This window comes from Terrapene carolina, unplaced genomic scaffold, assembly GCF_002925995.2.
Source record: "Terrapene carolina triunguis isolate 2854851 unplaced genomic scaffold, T_m_triunguis-2.0 Scaffold88, whole genome shotgun sequence".
Lineage (NCBI taxonomy): Eukaryota > Metazoa > Chordata > Testudines > Emydidae > Terrapene > Terrapene triunguis.
In genome coordinates, this window is record NW_020664439.1 from 22,595,671 (window position 1) to 22,616,822 (window position 21,152).

The 21,152-nt window shown below is 41.6% G+C and overlaps 1 protein-coding gene across 1 annotated transcript in view; it reads left to right on the forward strand.

Moving 5' to 3' along the window:
• Nucleotides 1–15,035, forward strand: part of CPB1 (carboxypeptidase B1) — a 29,713-nt gene extending 14,678 nt beyond the window's left edge. The window contains exons 7-11 of the mRNA XM_026649989.1: nucleotides 1,621–1,731; nucleotides 1,824–1,914; nucleotides 2,622–2,824; nucleotides 12,823–12,907; nucleotides 14,678–15,035. Coding sequence (XP_026505774.1) covers nucleotides 1,621–1,731; nucleotides 1,824–1,914; nucleotides 2,622–2,824; nucleotides 12,823–12,907; nucleotides 14,678–14,865 — 678 coding nt within the window. The 3' untranslated portion in view covers nucleotides 14,866–15,035. The remainder of the gene's footprint in view (nucleotides 1–1,620; nucleotides 1,732–1,823; nucleotides 1,915–2,621; nucleotides 2,825–12,822; nucleotides 12,908–14,677) is intronic.
• Nucleotides 15,036–21,152: the final 6,117 nt, after the last annotated feature.

Sequence of the window (21,152 nt, forward strand, 5' to 3'; positions counted from 1 at the left end):
GGGGGGGAGAAGAGCCCAGGGCTGGGGTGGCAGGAGATGCGGGTGGGTGGGGGAAGAGCCCAGGGCTGGGGCGGCAGGAGGTGCGGGTGGGGGCCAGAGCTGGGGCGGCAGGTGCAGGAGAAGAGCCCAGGGCTGGGGTGGCAGAAGGTGCAGGTGGGGGCCAGGGCTGGGGTGGCAGGAGATGCGGGTGAGGGGAGAACCCAGGGCTGGGGCAGCAGGGGGATGCAGGTGGGGGCCAGAGCTGGGGCAGCAGGGGGTGTGGGCGGGGGAGAGTCCAGGGCCGGGGGAACACAGGGGTGCAGGGGGAGCCCAGGGCTGAGGTGGGGGGGCGGCAAAAAACCTAGAGCTGGCTCTGTCCCTACCATTTACAGCAAGCTGCAGCATGAGGTTTCAGTTCTACACTCCTTCCCCCTCCCTTTCCTGTTAATTGCGGCCAAGGGAATGCTGGGAAATAGTTCTTTCCCTGCTCTAGGGCTGGCTCTATAGGCAGGGAGCTAACCAAGGAACTACAGCTCCCAGGGCTCCCTGTTGGTTCTCAGCTCTCATGCTGGATTCTTGCGCCCCTGTAAATTTGCTGCCCCAAGCAACTGCTTGTTTTGCTGGTGCCTAGAGCCGGCCCTGAGTGCAATACACTACCAGATCAGAATGGCAGCTTTTCTATGCCCCATTTACACTCACTTTATACAGGTGTAAATCTGTAAATGATCACACAAAGCACAAGGCAGTGGAGAATCAGGCCCTACAGCTTTAGCGAAGGAGTTTTGATGATGCCTCTGTGTGCTAAGGAAAGGAGTGGGGAAGATCATGTAATGTTCCATTATCTATGCTTTTGAGACTGTTTGTGATGAGAGCTTGCCAGAGTCAGAAGTGTATCTATTGTACTGAATGTCTCAGGAGGATCCTCTCTGTACAATTCTATGGGATATTTTCTTGCATATTTTCTTGCATACAAATAAAAAGTTTTAAGACAGTGGACTACAGGGATGCGAGAGCCCTTACAGAATATGTGGCCAGGACCACTGAATACCTCTAAATAGGAAGTCATTCTTTGGAGAGCTGAGTCTGCCCACTGGCATGCTGATTTAGTGCATTGCTCATGATCAGTGCTTGTTCATCTATGCAATGTTAAGTTAGATGAATAATGCTGCTTTAAAACAGTAGTGTGGTTCTAACTGATATAACTTGGGATTTATTCCTTGTTCTTTCCAGTACTTAAAAATATCTCAAAGCTTTAGCCTGTCTCACATGTCAGAATATGGAGAGTACGGAATCACTTTCCAGTGCTAAACTATTATCATTAATTCTAGGGTGCCTGGGCCAGAACCAAAACCCACTGAAGTCAGTGGAAAGACTCCCATTGACTTCAGTGGCTTTTGGATCAGGCCCTTAGTGAAGCAGGCTACCTCAGAAGAACATACTTGCACTTTTGGATTTACATTGGTGGACTGGTTTGCACAAAGAGCCTTTTAAAAAAATTCCCATATTAAACATATCAGGTAAAAAGATTATGCATCAATTTCAAAAGACAACACACACTTGTGCTTTTAAAAATACATTTCAGAACCACCAGCAATTCCTGATTCCATGAAAACAACAGCTCTCTCTTTGATCTATATCTAGGCTGTTAGTACCTATGGAAGTGATACCCTTATGACACGTCTTCTCAACAACTTGGATTTCTACATCCTGCCTGTCCTTAATATTGATGGCTACGTCTACACCTGGACCAATGTATGTACACTCTTCTTTCTGAACAAGAATCTCACTGAATGGGTCAAATACTGTAACTATCCATTAGTATTCACATGCACTTTCCATTTCAGTACCGCATGTGGAGGAAGACACGTTCCACAAACTCTGACAGCAGCTGCATTGGTACCGACCCCAACAGGAATTTTAATGCTGGGTGGTGCAGTAAGTATTTCCTAATATTTGATGAAACTGAACATTGAAAGGTGCAGCATGTAACATATCAAAAGGATGCTTCCACAAAGATGCTTCTCTCACTCCTAAAGTTGGTCCTTCCAGGCCTGGAGGAAGGATCATCATCAACATACTTTAGGGAACTTACACCGTTGTTGTGCATGCTACACCTGTTCCTTAGGATGAACAGAAGACTTCTGTCACCAGGGCTGTCAGTCTGGAAATTTCTGTGGGCACTGAATTCATACTGGGGTAAAGCATTGTACTGAAGCAAGAAAAGTGACAGTCACTAGACTTCCACTCTAATTCCTGGGAGTGCCCGGTGTTATGCAGCAGACATTCAAGGAAAGGTCCCTAATAAAGCACTGCAGGTCAACAGAATTGTTCACTTCTCATACATTAATTCATTTACATAAAATGATGACTTACTTCAGTAATGTATGAAATGGTTTTATTCCTCCAAATATAGTAGCTGTGAAAGAAAAAAAAGTATTTGCAGAATGCTATGACACATTGCCTAAAAGTATGTGATCACATAATAAATATTCTGTCTTCATGTATAGTATATGCTCCAGGGGACTAACTTAAGGCTGCCTACAGAGTCTTAACTATAACTTTGGTGACAGTAAATCACCACCTTTATGGTCCATTAACATAATTCTGTTTCATTAAATACAAACATTCGCCCTTCCCTGCAGGTGTTGGTGCCTCGAAAAGACCTTGTGATGACACTTATTGCGGCAGCGCCCCTGAGTCTGAAAAAGAGACCAAGGCTCTGGCTGACTTTATTCGTAAAAATCTCTCCACTATCAAGGCATACTTGACTATTCACTCCTATTCCCAGATGCTGCTGTTTCCTTATTCTTATACTTACTCCATTCCAGAGAACTATGCAGAGCTGGTAAGTAGAACACAAATATTGTGTCTCTTTGTAATTTTGGTGTACTGGGGAGAATATGCAAATTTCATCACTTGCTATTTAGATCAGGTTAATTTCAGAGGTTTTCTTACACATCTGTAGAAAATCTGGACAGTAAGCTTTTTAAAGTACATTGGTCTTTTATAGCAAGAGACCTTGAAGAGGGTTTAGGTATGAGATAAACTCAAGAATCCCTGATACATCTCCATCATACAAGGGTTGGATTTGTCTGCAAGGCTGTGTTTGTCTGCAAATAATGTCATATTTAGAGATGTAAATTATACAGCACTGCTTCCACTTTATTCAATGGGTTACAGTGTATCCGGCTGCAATACATTACATACAAACATCATGCTCTGTTGGCCAGATCCACAGCTTGTGTAAGTTGGCATAGCTCCATGGCTTCAACAGAGTTAGAGTGATTTAAACCAGCTGGGGATATGCCCTGAAACATCATTATTTAATGAAGTTTAGGGCCACACCCAAGCCCTACAGCTTTTTAAGTCTGATAAAGGCAATTTAGTAAGTGAATTATTTATCCTTTAAAAAAATATTAAAAGAATTATAAATAATAAAATGACTTCAGTTCTCTGGAATATTAGCAATTACAAGTTGTTGGCATGAAAAGCAACATAACAAACAAAACAAAAAACCCATCTTGATCCTCTCTCTTCCCTTTAAGCTGCCAGAAGTCTAAGGCAATAGCATTAAGTTGGCCTTACTGCTGCAGAATTATGACAGATTTACGAGGGCTCCCACTTGGATCTATCATAATTCTGAAGCAGAAAGGAAGAGTATGGCCAACTTAATAGTTTTGCCTTGGACTTCTGGCAGCTTAAATGGAAAGGAGAGCGTTAAGATGGGTGGGGGGTGTTTTGTTTGTTATATTATTTTACATGCCAGAGAGTTTTAACTGTAAATATTCCAGTCATTTCTTACATCTTTTTTGTTTGTCTTTGATTTTTACAGAATATTTCAAATTTCACACATTAGAGCTCAGTCTAAATAAATAATATAAACTCCTGAACTGCTTCTTTGTCAAGCTCACAATTTTTCCCATATGCTAGAAGTTTGCATGGTCTTCTTCCCAGTTTGCTGAGTCAAGCTCAAGTGTGATAAAACATATTGCTCCAAGTACAGCATGTTTCTAACATCATTACATTCAGATGGGAAAAGGTTCTATTGACACTCAGACACAAAAAATACAGTAAAACCTAACTTAAAAAAAATAGACAAAACATTAACAAAAAAATCCTGGATGAACAATTTTCATATTAACTTGCCTGTTCTACAGCATTATAGACTAAAAGAATATATAAAAACTTGAAGATCGGCTACAATTATCCATGCCAAGATTTTGCAATTTTATGAATAATAAAAAGCCCAATCTTTTTTTTTCTTTTGGCTTAGAGATTGAGTCTTCCATTCTTCAGTATAAAAATAGTAATTCAGGAATGCAAGATATATATGTCAATAGCCATTCATTTGATTTTACTTAATATAAGTTAGTCTTTCCATTGTAATTTTATCCCATATTTTAAATCAGCCACAATGATCCCAGGGGGAGTTCTATTATTTTCCGCTACAAAAGAGCACATCCTGTCACCACTAAAAGGCGGTGATCTGATCAACTGTCCTCATGTCCTAATTAAGGAATATATTTCCTCAATTGGAGCTCCCAACAAAAAAACAGCAGGGTCCCAGACACACGCAACTTGTACTAATATTTGATTTTACAAAAGGAGGATACTTTTAGCCAAAAACCTTGGCTTTGGAGAATGAGATCATAGTATCAACCAATCAGCACTGTCTGTAGCTGGGATATCTAAACATAAAGGGCCTGATCCAAAGCCCATTAAAATCAATGAAAAGACTCCCACTGACTTCAATGGGCTTTGGGTCAGGTCCTAATGGTATAGCTTTCTGGATTACTTCAAACAACTAAACATGTTCACATGAACTGTCACAAAGAAATTAGGTTTTCTCTTAGCAATTCCTCCTTGGTTAAAAAATGAGACAGGAAAAAAGGGAGGAAAAAATAAAAGGGCATTATATTATATACCATTTAATGTGTGTTATATCAGCAAAGTTCTGCATAGATACAGACTTCAGAGAAAGGCTGAAGAACTGGCATCTAAAGCTTTATATAAATTGTTCTGGCAAATAAAGGGACCATAAATCATCCTCTAACTGAAGAAGTAAAATTTAGAACTATTATCTTATCTTAGATGTTTATTTTTCCGCTGACAGATCTAATAAATTAAAGGAAGTAGACTTGATATTTCTTATCTTTTTCAATGTGGGATGAGATATGTAGTTGAACAACAAAACTTCACATGCCTACTTATCATTATTAACATATTGCTCCACACTGTTTAATTCAGAAGTTAGTTTAATACTGTGGAGCTAATGCTCCATTCCAAAGTGAGGCATGAAGGAAGGGAGCAAAATCAAGTAAAATTTGATTGAAATCACCCTAAGCCTGTGGATGAGGGGAATGGAGGACCCAACATAGCCTTCTTCCAAGCCCACTGAACCTTCCTTTGGGCACAGTCTGCAGTGGGACTCTGCAGGTATTCAGGAGGCACATTGGGGTAGGTGGGTGATGCTGGAAAGCAGCCACTCACCACAGCATTCTTCTCTTAGAACCAGATATATAGAAAATATCCACAAGGATGTTAATTAGCATTAATGCCACTCCACACCTTCACTGCCTCTGGAAGAGGAGTGTAGAGAATGGGTCCATGGAAGTTAGCAACTGACAGCAGCACTCTTCATTAAGTTGTGCTTCCAGATGGGATTGGGGCTACAGGAAGCAGAAACCAAGGTCATCAGTGGTGGAGATGGTTGCCACCACATCTTCTGGATGGGTTCCAGGCCATGCCCCCCGGCCCTAATATAAAGCCTTTGAAAGGAGAATGTAGCTGTAACTCGATGGGCCAGATCCTTGGCCCTATTTTGTTCCCTTTGCACTGTCCTGGCAGCACGAGGAGGACAAACAGCTAACTTAAAGAGCAAGATGGAACCTCCTCTTGTGTAAGGCAATCCCTAAGTGTGTAAAATGGTGCCACAGTTCTTGGTTTTCAAGGCATGACGGGGCATTCTAGAGACATTCTGGGCATTCCAGTGATCTCGGGCCTAGAGGGTCATTACGAGTTACAGCAGCCTTGATGTTACTCTAACTTAAATTGGGGATGAAAGTAGCCCTTCACTGCTTCCAGTATCAGGGTGGAGGAAAGTGGTTGAAGCCACGTATGTCCTCCCTGGAGCACATGAGGTATACACAAAGGATTTTCCCATTCATGGGGTTTTTTCCCATGGGAAGGGAAACATAGCCCTATATTAGACATAAGTCATTTCTAGGGTCAGCATTTTCAAGCAATGCTTGAACAACAGTGAAAATACTGACCCTAGAACTGACTTGTGTCTAATGCTTGAACCACCAAGATAATGCCACCCAAGCTAGGAAAAACTGGGTCAACTCAGGAATTTCACACAAGTAACAATATTCCTGTGATGTTTTCTTGGGAAAAGTAGAACTGTCCTCCTAAAAGAGTACATTCTGTGTATTGCACAACTCCCCTCAACTCACTCTCTACTATATCCCCAGGTGTTGCACAGCACAAAAAGAATATGTGCTTGGATCAACCAGAAAAAAATGTATCTTCCATTTAAAGAACAAAAGCTTCCCCCAGCCTTCCATAACTGAAAAAAATGGTTGGATACAGACCAATTGTCCATCCACTCTACAGCCAAGCTTCCCTTCAGCATTCTTTTAATACACTTCTACCCCAATATAACGCGGTCCTCAGGAGCCAAAAGATCTTACCGCGTTATAGGTGAAACCGCGTTATATCAAACTTGCTTTGATCCGCCCCCCTGGAGCGCTGCTTTACTGCGTTATATCCAAATTCGTGTTATATCGGGTCACGTTATATCGGGGTAGAGGCAGGGGTGAAAGTAACTTACAGGACTTACCAGTACTGCCGGAGTCCTGAGGGGGGCGTGGCCTCATCTGGAAGAGGCGTGGCCTCAACTGGAAGAGGCGGGGCCTCTCAAGATTTAAAGGCCCTGGGGCACCAGCTGTGGCTGGGAGCCCCAGAGCCTTTAAATCAACCCGGGGCTCCTAGCTGCAGAGGCAGCTGGGAGCCCCCGGGGCTCAGGGGCAAATTAAAGGGCCCGGGGCTCTGGCCGCTGTGGAGCTCCGGGCCCTTTAAATCCCCCCCGCAGCTCCGGCAGCCGGAGCTGTGGGGGGGATTTAAAGGACTCAGGGCTCCCCGCAGCGGCAGGGAGCTCCAAGCCCTTTAAATCCCGGCCCCAGCCCGGGCGCCGAGTTGCGGGTGGGATTTAAAGGGCTCTGGGCTCCCGGGGAGCCCAGAGCCCTTTAAATCCCTGCCACGGAAACCGGTGCGGTCCGGCACAGCATACTGGCTCTTGCCGGTACGCTGTACCGGACCGGACCGGCTTACTTTCACCTCTGGGTAGAGGTGTATTTACACTTAGCTGCTCTCTCAATAAAACTCTGTGTACATTTAATCACTTTTTTCAGAAACATTTCAGGCTGTAAATTGAATTTTCTCACATTTTGGCCCATGTTGGAGGGGGTTAAAATACTTTTGCATTTGTACCTACATAAGGAACAAATATTTAATAATGGGCTCCTCAGTCTAGTAAAGAAGGTATATCAGGATTCAATGGCTGGAAGTTGAAGCTAGACAAATCCAGACATGTACAAGCAACAGAAATCCTATATCAACAGAGATCAGGCTTTGGTGGCATGTGTGGCAGGTTACCTAAACATATATTGGCTACCTTACTATTCATATATTGATTATATATTGTATAGGGGGAAATTCACCCTTCTGCACTAGCTTATGGACCACTTAAGCCCTACTTGAGGCCTTAAAATGTGCAAAGGAGTGAGTTTCAGCTATACTGCATTGGGTGGTGAATTTTGATGTGATGACTATTCACCTCTAGGTTGAAAACCAGGTCCAGCAAACTAGTTCTGGATTTTACTAGTGCTCATTTTGAAGTTATTTGTGAACAAAGTCAGCATAAGGAACTCTTAATGATCCAGGACCCAAGATTAGTTGGACAGGTAAACCTCAGTGGGGCATAATCTATGTTTTGGGCACAGGGGCCTGAACCTACACTTTTCCTAGTGGCTTTCTGATTGTTTGCTTGACTTGTTACAAGTAGATGTAGGTGATCTTAATTGTGGAGAACAGTGAACAAAAGGAAATAATGAGAAAGGAAGATGGACAGGTGTAAATTATTTTTAGAAGTGGCTACTGAAGTAAAGAAGAGGAAAGTGGGTTTACTGTATATATTCCTGCCTCTGACATTACCTCATACAATGGTGTGTTCTGTTATCAAATTGAGCTATCTTTAGTAACAACTTCTTCATCTTGGCTCATGTAGCAATCTCGAATAGCCTCAAGGCAGATTTCCCTCAGCTTGATGCTACTGGATAAAAACACTAGCAGCATGCACATATTTCTTGGAATGTCTGTGTAGCAGTCACAAAGAGGATATAAGAAGGGCAGTGTTATATATTGTGATATTAAAGTTCTTGCACTGGATGGACTCACTTTGGACTTTTAGTGCGATCGTTTCAAAGGGAAATCAAGGGATCCCTGGATAACGTGTCAGAGCATTACAGTGAGGCGAGTGCAGTTTAGAACTCGTTGCGAAAAGCTGACTTGAGAAGGGCAGAGCTTGGAGGCAATAAAGAACAGAATAGGGGTAGAATGACAAACAGGATTCATGGAGCCCAGTGGTTAAAGGAAGCACCGCTATCCATCACAGATTTTTCAAGATCCTGGAGTCCTATTATGTCAATAATCCCATCAAATATCCCACTGATGTCAATGGGAGTTGCCTGTGTGTAGCAATTGCGTAATCAAGGCCCCTGGAGTGTTTTTAACCAGCAGCAATTTGCAGAGACAAATCTGAGTTGAGAATATGAGAGCAAAAATGAGGAAGCTGCTCCCAAAAGATAATCTATTAACAGATAAAGGTTAGTCTGCTATATTATACTATTAGTACAAACCCTTAGATGCAGTAAGGAGGGAGGCCAGCATTACATGTCTTTCTTTAAAAGCTAGTGGCTGAACTGCTAGTAATCGAACTTCAGTTAAATGAGATAACGAGATCAGGGAACACCATCCTTTTGTTACTCTGACTAGCTGACATGCTGCACAAGATTAAGCAAAGCATCAAATCACTAGGAACTGCAATGGAAACAAAGCTGAGAGATCAGCACAGAGAATGTTAGATTCTCCTGTAACAGGCAGTTTCTGGAAGTTCAGCAATAAGTCAGAGAATGGATGATCATTTCTGCACGCAGTTACATGGTATAAATCTGGAGTAAGTCCTTTTACTTCAGTGACGTTACTTGGTTTTCACTAGCCTAATTAACACCAGAATTTGCTGCTATGAGTGAAGGATTCTTGACAGCGCAGGAGCTGGTGATGGGTCTTACAAACCCCACACTCGAGAGCAAGGGGTTAAGGAGTCACTCTGTACCCAAGCTGCCCTGCCCAGTTGTACCTGCAAAGCCTGCACAAGCTGCAGCCAGAGCAGCTCAGATGGGGGGCGGGAACTACTGCCCAGGAGTTCTGGTTGCCTGAGAACTGGAAAAACAGACCTAATAAAACCTACAGAGGAGAGAGACAGGTGACTGACTGTGAAGGTCAGAGACTTTGTTTGTGGTTCTGTAATTTACTCTGAGCGGAAAAGGGAGACTTGGAAAGGAAGTGATCCACGGGGCAGTTGCGTGGCACTGCAAGATGCAGAACATACCTGCCCATCATCAGGCCCTGGATTGGAGCGTGTGGGCCCGGGCTCCCCTACCCACTCCCAAAAGATGGCACAAGAATAAAGCCTTTACCTCAGTGGAGAGACCCGCTGGGGAAGACCCTGACCCCAAAATCCCCATACTAAGGTGAAAACCCTGAAGCCCTTGGGAGAGCTGAAGGCCAGGACTATAACTGAAAAGGGGTGACCACCTGCTGCACCCCTGCTTGACCACTAGGCAGAACTGGTTGTGAGCGTTCCCTTTTACAGAGCCCAAACCAAGAAAGCAGAAAGAGAATCCTGTAACAAACCAGATGTTCAAATTAAGAGTTTTTCAAAGTTAAGGGGGGGAAAACCACAGCACTGCCTCCTCTTTTATCAGCATCACAAAGAACATAGACTCTAGGCCTAGGTCTCATCTCACAAAAGTTAGATACTGTTTCCCCTTTTGAAAGTAATAGGCATACAGACAAGATGAGGCACATAGTGAAACCTCATTCCAGTTTCCCCGTTGTTTTAAGAAAGATAATTGTTTGCCATCATTATTCCTTTTTCCTTTCCTTTCTATTTTATTTTTTATTTTTTTGACTTAGACTTTCTCAATGTTCTTGCTTTGGTTGCTATAAAATGGCAATTTCATTTTGGTGCTGATGTTTTGTTTTTTCAGCCCTTTTCATACATTAAGCAAACAATTGGGAAAGAGTGTTGCCTGATGATCACAGGAAGAGATCAGATATCAGGACTCCTCGGTTCTGTTCCTAGCTCTGCTACCAACTTATTTTGTGGTGAAATCACACAGGCACAGTCAGTTTACCGTATTATAAAATAGGTCATTTATTTCCAACACCATGCTCCAACCTGGAAAACCTGAGGGTGTCTTTCAATAGCTGAGAATTTCAGTTCTTCCTCTACAACAGTGGTGGGCAACCTGCCACATGCGGCCCTTCAGGGTAATCTGCTGGCGGGCTACCAGACTGTTTACATTTGCACGGCTGCCCACAGCTCCCAGAAGCTGCAGTTCACCATTCCCGGCCAATGGGAGTTGCAGGAAGCGGCAGCGAGGCCTGCGCCACTGGGAGCTGCGGGCAGCCATGCAAATGGAAACCAACGGTCTGGCAGCCTGCCAGCGGATTACCCTGATGGGCCACGTGCAGCCTGCGGGCTGCAGGTTGCCCACCACTGCTCTACAAGCACCTTTCTTTATAGCTGCCTGGTCATTATGGTAATTCTGATCCACAGTAGGGTCATCCTTTTCATAGGAACCTTTCCCAGCATATTTTTCTGATAGCTAGTCTCCTAAATTTGGCAGATACAAGTATCTGATGTTTTAAATTTGCCATTTGGCAGCTGGCTGACACTTAATGCCTCCCCCTCCCTCCCTATAGGAAATATTCCTATTTTATTTTACTTAGTTTCTTGCCACTGAGGAAATGACACACTCCCACAGACACTATATTAGCACCATGTCCCATCCACAGTACAAGGCACCACCATGTTGTATGTTTTCTCTCTATGTTCACTATAAAAGGAAGCAAATTATAAATTTGCAACAGAACTCTTTTGTGAGGTGAACAAGAAATCTTTTATCAGCAGATCTCAGCTGCATGCACACTGATTTAAAGTCGATATAAACAAAAGGTGACTGAACAAAATTTGATACATCACTAATAGCAGATACTAGTCCCATGGACAGCCATAGCAAAATTGCCATGGATTTTAATAGGAGAAGCATCCTCATTAAGGCAATTTTCAGAAGTGGAAGATTTAACTACTCTGATTATTAGGATTCCAAGGGGTTTCTTTGTATGTCACAACAGCACTCTTCTTCAGCTGCATATATATAGAGAAGAGAAAGGCCAGAACCAAAGCCCCGCATTTAAATCCCACCCAGTCTTTGGGGAGTGCTTGGAACCTGCTCTCAGATCTAAACCTGGCTTTTGTAAAAGGCCTCCATGTAATGCGACAAACCAAAGCCCTATATACAAACTCCCAGAATTCTGGGGTGTACAAAACTCAGTTCTCAATGTGAATTTTGCACCGTGAACCTGTTTTATCCCACTGGAAGCAGTTACAATCCCATGATATAAAAACCTGCCATACCATGAATATGGCTTGTTGTTACGTTCACAGAAACAAATAGTCACTTTACCAATCTATTTTTCAAATCATTTTCAAATGCAGCTTTTGGAAAATTCATAAAAATGTGCAAGAACTAAATGGAAGTCAGAATGTTTTAAAATATCTCTCCTCCTTGGGAAAATAATTTATGGTGTAATCTAGAGTGAAACAAGAGAGTTGAAGAAAGTCTTTTGAATACCACATGTTCAACTCTGAACTACAGAGACAGATATGTTAATCCATTGTTTGTTTGCATGCTGAACATCTGTTCTCAACTAATGATATACAGACAAATATTTACCATCCCTTAGGAATACTTTCATTACCAACATGCCATATTATGAAGAAATGGGAAAGCCACACATTCCAAAGGAAAGTCTGTAACTTTTCATAATGCAAACATTCAGAGCTGCATTTTAGTGTTGACAGACTTTATGCAACCCCCACTGAAGTCAGTGGGACTTGGATGGATCCCAATCTGCACAGGAAATGCAAACTGAAATCACTGAAGTGCTGTATAAGGCTCCAGGGTAATTCATGCACTTCTGGGTATAGTATTGTTGACATTTGCAATCTGCATTTTACAGGATCTAATTCTGATTTCACTTATACCACTTTTACTGTGTTGCTCTGGATTTATACTTGTGTAAGTGGGAAGAAAATGCTGTCTTCATCATTTCCATATATACATCCACTGTTGCCTAAACCTCACCGTCATTTTATTTCGTATTTTTATTCTCACAGATCCAAGTACACATTTCTGATAAATACAGTAATCCCTGGATCCTGTTGTGCCCTTAGTTTCCAGACTCCAGATAAATTTCATAATTAGAGCTCTGAGTACAGACTACTTATTGATATGCTACATGAACAAAGTGTAGACATTTGCAGATTGTTAGACGATGACAGCATAAACTCTGTTACTGAGTCTCAAAGAGGAACAACAGTTACAAATAATTTAAAACTTCTAAAATGAAGCCCTCATGAGTTAACTCAAATTTCTGAGTAAAGCTTTAAATGTCTGGAATAACTTATTATTCTGCAATTGTCCTGCCTTATAGAATACCATTTCTAAAGCTGCAGTTCAAGAGCTGGCTTCATTGTATGGCACAAAATATACCTCTGGTTCAGGTGCTTCAACAATCTGTAAGTATTAACCTAAATATCATAAGCAACTGTAGTAAGAATTATTTATCTAGACAGTAGGAGAAAATTATGTATTATGACTCAAGAAAAAAACATAAGACGAGCCCCGCCCATACACACTCTAGTTACCTCCCTCCTAATGGTGTAGACCCGGGGTAGGAAACCTATGGCTGAAGGTGGCACGCAAGCTGATTTTCAGTGGCACTCACACTGCCCAGGTCCTGGCCACTGGTCTGGGGGGCTCTGCATTTTATTTTAATTTTAAATGAAGCTTCTTAAACATTTTAAAAACCTTATTTACTTTACATACAACAATAGTTTAGTTATATATTATAGACTTATAGAAAGAGACCTTCTAAAAACTTTAACATGTATTACTGGCACGCGAATCCTTAAATAAGAGTGAATAAATGAAGACTCGGCACACCACTTCTGAAAGGTTGCCGACACCTGGTGTAGACTGTGATATCTTTACTCTTGTTGAGTAGTACTTTTCTTCGCAAGTAGTCCCATTTACTTCACTGTCCTGAAGGTGTGGATGCAACACTTCTGGTTCTGCAAACGTGCAAACATGTGCCTGTAGGTTACCAATGAGATTCGCACAATAACTATGTAGCGCCCAAATACTAAGGTGATAGGCACACTAGAAATTCCTAAATCAAACAGATAAAATTAGATTAAAACATGAGAGAATTGGACTTGTTCAGCCTGTGAGTGTCTTGATTTCTGGGGCCTGCAAACCTATGCGACAATAGTATGTAAAACCTTTTTGACCAGAATTTGCCTTCATGGCTCTAGCCAGCAGATTGTTACTTTCTGTTACTGTGTGCTGATTTTAAAAATATATAAATTCCAGCCTCACTCTAATCCTCTCTTGAAACCCAGCGGTTGTGTTATCTCCTTTGCGATGTTATAAAGCTGATGACCTGGTGTTTCCAAACCCAGTTTTCCAGAGTTGTATAGCTCAGATGTTTTGGCTCCTAATTCCTCAGGCTACTGCCTGCTTGAAATTCAGCACTGTAGGACTTAACAATCTGGAAGCCAATTTTTTTTGTCTTAAATATAATGGCTGCAATTGTTTGTCAATGTTTAAAAGATCTATTGAGATTTTAAAAAATGCCTTTGGGGATTCCTAGCAATTTTGAGGACCACCTATAGGATAAAAAGTATTAAAACCCCATTCTCTCCTTACAAGGAACAACCAAGAGAGTATACTCTGAATTCTCTCATCAAGAGGGAAAGGAGCAGAGCTTATTTCCCAACGAAAAAGCAGAGTTCATATCCCCAGCTTTGTGGATCTTCAAAGCTCTGTGTAGATCTCAGGGAGATCCTCCAGAGACAGGAGATTCAATGTGATAGATCCTTGCTCCTGCGAATATCATGCTTCCAATCCTCTCCTCAGGCAAAATATACTCCTCCCACTGCTTCTCAGGAGGGATCTCTACAGTGAGAAGAGAGCAGCACTGCAAAATAACTCAAACTCTGTATTCTGATCAGGATTGTTTCTTCTATATTTTTAGAAGGGGGACATGGTTATATTCCTCTTTTTACAGCTACAGATTTCCATTTTCAAGGCTATTAAAGTGTTTGGCAAGCTCTGTTCCATATTCTGGATGCAAACAAATGGTTCATTGACTCTCACTGCTTTTTCCTCTGCCCTTCCTATATTTCTAGCTATATGGTATACTAGTTATCAGTTATAATAAATCCCACTGATTACCAGTGGCTTGTTGTCCTTTTCTAGTAAAGTTTTCTTCTCTCCCAATGCAGATCCTGCTGCTGGTGGCTCTGATGACTGGGCTTATGATCAGGGTATCAAGTACTCCTTCACCTTTGAGCTCCGTGATACAGGCAGATATGGATTTGCACTCCCTGAATCTCAGATAAAGCCAACCTCTGAAGAGACTCTGATAGCTGTTAAATATATTGCCAATTATGTCCTTGACCATTTATATTAGAATGGTACTGCAAAATTATTCAAGAAAGCTTGTTTCAAATATACTATCCCCTCTGTTCTCTTTCCCTGATGGCTGATGATTTCTGCTTTACAGGGTGCTGTTAGTTCTCCCTTACACTTGAGCTCTAGAGCCAATGGAAATATCTTGGGATTTTTCTATTAATCACAAATAAAAATGACAATGACTCACCTACTGTTTGAATATTGATAGAACATCTGTTACTCCAGCAACTGGATTGAATGGATGAAGAAGCCACCAGTGTCTATTTTGACTGTTTGGCCAGTTAACATGTTTTTTAAAAACCCTTTAATGATCACTAAACCAAATTCAATCATGGGGCATTAACTGCAATGGAGCTGTATGATAGATCTAGGGGCAGAACCTGGACCTCTCTTACTAGGCTAATATTAATCAGAAGCTTTAATAGCAGCTAGCTCTTAGGCGAAACAAGAGTGAGGGCAAATGGGAGCCCTACAATAATGGAGTTGGGGGAAAACCTAATAATGACTATATCTAATCCATCCCTATATCAGAGGCAGGCTGAGATAAAAAAATCAGATAATGTGAATGGAGGTAGGGGTCCTGTCCTGAAAACTAAATATAACAGGTTAGCGTTTGAACTGAAAATTAAATATAATAAAGAAGATATGAAAAATAATAACATAGGAATGAACTGATAAACTTCATTGGTCATTACAAATTCTACACACACTTATATAGAAAATGGTTACATTGATTACTCAGGCTTTGTTCCAACAGGTTTAAATTAGTTAAAGCAATATGGGCAGTAGTTAAGAAGTCAGTCTGATAAGCAACTACTTTCATATGTTGTATATGATCCATCAGGTAGGTATGCTCATGTCTTTATATTTCTGCCTGTGTAGAATGTAATCCTTGAATCAAATAATCAAAACCACGAACATAAATCCTGAGCTGCTAGCTTCATTTTGTGACTGAGAACCAAATGCACAGACACGCAGGAACACCTGCACTCCCAGCAAAACTTCAATAGCTAAACAACAGAAATGAACAAAACCAAACAAAATGCCAGTGGAGCAAATTCTGTATGGATTCTCTCTGCATGCAAGACAGCTGTCTGGTGGAACTTGAGGAACTACTTAAAATGTGGATGGATTGATATACTGAGAAAGGCAATTAAACCCTCTTCCTGAGCCATGACCTTTAAGTCCCAGAAGCTGTCCATCTGACTAGATGTGCTCTTTTCCCAACTAGTATAGGCTAGAGTCATTAGTGTTATTAGCATTTCAGTCATTTGAAGAGTAGGAAGGTTCAGATAATAATAAAACAATCTCCAGTGAAGCTCTAAGAGCAAGTCAGTTGCTTGCTGAGCAATAAGAAGGGGAAATATAAAATGTGACAGACAGTATTTGCTATACAGAGAAAAAGCAGAAACATAAGTTTATGTTGCTTTTAGGCTTGATTGCAGCAACTCATGTTGTTCCTCACATTCGTCGTTTGACAGATAGAAAGCTCTCTGAGGATCATTGGCAGAGATTGTATCAATGATCACATTAGTTCAATATTATGTACACATTGTAGCACGGTAGAGCTGTACCAGACAAATGAGAGGACCCCTACTTCAAATGGACTAATAGGCAAAGAATTGGGCTGGAACCGAACAGGACTGTACAATGTACTGTTATGGCTGTGACTGGTTACTGATCTCTTTTGAAGTGAGAAAATGTTTCATGTGAATCCTCAGAATGACAAACAAGTGAACTTCATGAAGAACTTGGCCAGCATCATACAGCGGAGACATTTTTACACAGCGTGCCATATAGTTAACTCTTCACTTTGTTTTAATTTTTTTCAGCTTCTTGCAATGGTCTCAAATCTCAGATATGCAGGTGTACCTCACCATATACTGTACATACATCATTATAATATGGGGCCAAATTCAGAAGTGGTACCTCAAGTGGCATTGCTAGATTCTCTCTTACACCTACACTGATGTACAAGGGAGTATAAGCAGCAGGTGGAAGAAGGCATAAGAAAGTGTGTGTTAAAGAATCCTCATCCAGAACTTAATATACACCTTCTCCCAGCTCCGGGGAATTTAAGTTACGTTAATTTAGACTCCTTTATGCATTGGTAGGGCAGGTGTAAGTAGGTCTAAGGGAATCTATGGGTTACACTATCTTAGACATCATCTAACAGTTTTGCCCACAAAATCTGCTAATGCTCATGTATACACCGAGTAGCTGATTATTTTTATAAGATATAGTGTAACACACACCTGTTATCTTGGGATTACAATTGAGCCTTGTGTACCGTGGTGCAGTCTCTGTATAACAAAGGGTTTATAACAACTCCTAACAATAAAGGATATCACTGGCAGAGCAAGTATAAAATACATTGGGAAGGAAGGGATTGATCTTCTGTAATTTTAAGCAGTATAGTTGAATATGTGCTCTATTTTTTCTAGTTTCCTGAGCTGACAAGCTACATTGAGTACCTATGTATCATAAATGTTTAGTTTTTATTCCTATTTGGTGGTGTCAATATTATTTTGAGCCATTGTCATATTTGACATCTTAATGGTGTTTTAAGATGAACACAAAACATTTTCCTGCTCATTCTCCAGATTAGCAATCTATGCGGAAAAGCCTGAAAAAGGCATATTAAATTCTAGCACTGTAAAATCTATCTTCAACATCTCATAAATAATTTGTACTAATTACCATAATACTGCACTATAGTGAGAGAGGCTTCTCAGCAGTACATTGGACATTCTCCAGAATAGATTATTTCATGACTTCCCCAAAATGTAATGATCCTTGGTTCATGTTCCGATCCGTCTACATATTGAATGGAATGAAAGCCACAAACCATCTTCCTGTGAAATATTTAACACATCTTTAACTCAAGAGAAGCATTTCAAACAATTTATTAATAAAGGAATTGAATTCTATATAGCTATTAACACAATTTATGATAGCTTTGTGGTGAGAGAAGTAAGAGAGGAAGGACAGTTCAGTGGTTAGGGCATTAGCCAGAGACTTGGGAGACCCAAGTTCAATTCTGTGCTCTACTTTCCTGTGTTACCTTTGGAAAGTCACCTAGCATCTTAGGCTAGGTCTACACTACCCGCCTGAATCGGCGGGTAGAAATCGATCTCTCAGGGATCGAATTATCGCGTCTCGTCGGGACGCGACAATTGATCCCCGAATCGACGCTCTTACTCCACCAGCGGAGGTGGGAGTAAGCGCCGTCGACTGGGAGCTGCGGAGGTCGATTTTGCCGCCGTCCTCACAGCGGGGTAAGTCGGCTCCGATACACTATTCGCGTAGCTGAATTTGCGTATCTTAAATCGACCCCCCCTGTAGTGAAGACCTGCCCTTAGTTTCCATCGGTAAAATTGAGATAATAGCTACTCCATACTCCACAGGGGTGTTCTGAGGATAAATACATTAAAGATTGTCAGATATTCCAGGAACTGGGGTGATATAGGTATCTTTGATAGATATGTAACCCCAGTTTACAGACAGAAAAAAGGATGTTTCTCACCACAAAAATAAGAAAAACAAGACAGTTTTGTTGAATTATCAGAGAAGCTGATAAAGATTGTGTCAGCCTAGGGTAATGTGAAAAGTACCACAGTACAAATCGGGGAAAGTCCAAGACTTCTAAACAAATGATGGCACTTTTTTAAAACTAAAAAATAATTTGTGAGCACATTTAGTGTTTGTGAAAGTGGCCAGATCAACAGCCCTCAAGACAAGAGTCCTGCATTTATCCCTACAACAGGTATAGCAGTGACAATGCCTTGCCAAAGTGCCTCGGTCCTGCTCTAGAAAAGTCTCCTCAAAAGGCAAGAAAATATTTTCAATCCTCATTTTCTCTTCTTAGGCTGCAAACAAGGTGCCAATTAATGCCTGGTTTCTGTGATGTGGGCACTTGTCCACCAGAAATTGAACTGAAATGATTAAATTTATTTCCCACAAGCAAGCAGAAAAACAACCAGATATAACAATTTTGGTCACTACTCACATGGACTTAACTTGAAAGACCAGATATGCCAAATTCACCCACAATCTACATGAAAGACTCTATGAGCCAGATTCACCCATGGTATAAGTGGGCAGAACTCCATTAACAACAAGGGAATTGCATCCACTCACATCAGAGATGCATTTGTACCTATGGGCCAACTATAGACCCTAAAGGATACATAGCATTTTCAGATCTGAGTGTACTAACAATATTTTATTTAAATAAATGCTTTCCTAAGGATTTTGAAGAGTGAGAAAATAGATGAGGTTTTCTGAAAGTAGGACTGTAAATATCTTTATAAATGTGTGTTCACAATTTGAAAAATAAAATCAGTCAATGTCTAGAGTTGTGGTAACACTGTCCCAACAGTTTTTCATTACAACTGTACATACTCACCAGGCCAATTGCACTATGTAAGCACTAAAACGAGACACTCCTCATTTCTCTGTGCAGCTCGATTTCTGTCATCTGGATTCAGCTCATGATGAAGTTGCTAACGTGGAACTGGATTTCTGGGTCAATCCAGATATATCCAGACTCTCCTGGAGTAGAATGAAATACCAGTAGTTCATGTGTATTGAAGAGTAATGGGAGACCATGTGCTTTGTGGTCTCTTCCAACAGAAATCTCTTAGCTAGTAATCAATTAGATTAGTGTGTTGGTAACTGTCTACAGATTTTTAGTTGAGCAGTTTCTAATACTGGCACCAGAAAATAGACGTATGACAGTAGGACAATGGATCACATGGATGAGATATTACAATACAATTAGGAGGCATCCTGTGGTGCTTGCATGATGTAGGTGGTCAGGTGTGGCTCCCTCACTAGAAGGAGTAAATAACAAAGCTCTGAGGAAAACGGAGCTTCATTTGCAAGGGTGTGTGTGAATATTTGCTTAGGTTTTGCTCCAAGTGATCACTGAGTTCCAGGCTGGAACAAAACCCAAATCTTCAAACAAAACTTAGTAGAAACCACCAAATTTCACCTAGTTTTGTGTTGAAACTAGGATGACATCAATCAAAGTGTTCCAGTAGGTGAATGAAGAGGGATGGTAGAGACCAGCAGAAGGTTTGGGAGGAGGGGAGGCAGGGATGCATAAAAATATCTAAACTTCAAATTGGCCATCACTTCTTCCTCCCTGCCCATCTCCTGTTCTCTGCTTCCTCTTATTTGCAGCTTCAAATCATTTCCTTTGGCCTTTTAACTGTCTCATTTTCTCCTTTTAGCATCTCAACTTCTCTCGTCGCCCTACCTCTTTCGCTCTCCTTCCTCTAAATATCTCTGTTTCCTTCACTCTTTCCCCTGGTTCCCTTAATTCTCCTTTCACATCTCTCTCTTCTCAGAATTCTCAAAATCCCCAACTTCCCAATTTTCTTTCCTTTACTCTGTTCCCCCCTTGTCTCTCTTCCATCCTTATTTTTCACTTCCCACCCCTTCTCCTTTCCCTTTATCCTTTGATATCTGCTCTCCCACCAATATACACCTGCCCATATTCCTCACATAATAAATGATTCCAGCATAGAGATTTCAAATTAAAAATGCTCTCACAGTCTAAGGAAATATATAAGGTGTTTCTGATGTGCCAAAGGACAGAAAGGCCTGGTCTACACTACGAGTTTAGGTCGACTTTAGCAGCGTTAAATCGAATTAACCCTGGACACGTTCACACGACGAAGCCCTTTCTTTCGACTTAAAGGGCCCTTTAAACCGGTTTCTTTACTCCACCTCCGACGAGGGGATTAGCGATAAAATCGGCCTTAGCAGGTCGGAATTGGGGTAGTGTGGACGGAATTCAACGTTATTGGCCTCCGAGAGCTATCCCACAGTGCTTCATTGTGACCGCTCTGGACAGCACTCTCAACTCATATGCACTGACCAGGTAGACAGGAAAAGCCCCGCGAACGTTTGAATTTCATTTCCTGTTTGCTCAGCGTGGAGAGCACAGGTGACCACGCAGAGCTCATCAGCACAGGTAACCGTGATGGAGTCCCAGGATCGCAAAAGAGCTCCATCATGGACCGAACGGGAGGTACGGGATCTGCTCGCCATATGGGGAGATGAATCAGTGCTAGCTGAACTCCATAGCAGTAAATGAAATGGCAAAATATTAGAAAAGGTCTCCAAGGCCATGAAGGACAGAGGCCATAACAGGGACGCACAGCAATGCCGCGTGAAACTTAAGGAGCTAAGGCAAGCCTACCATAAAGCCAGAGAGGCAAACGGAAGGTCTGGGCAGAGCCACAAACATGCCGCTTCTACGCAGAGCTGCATGCC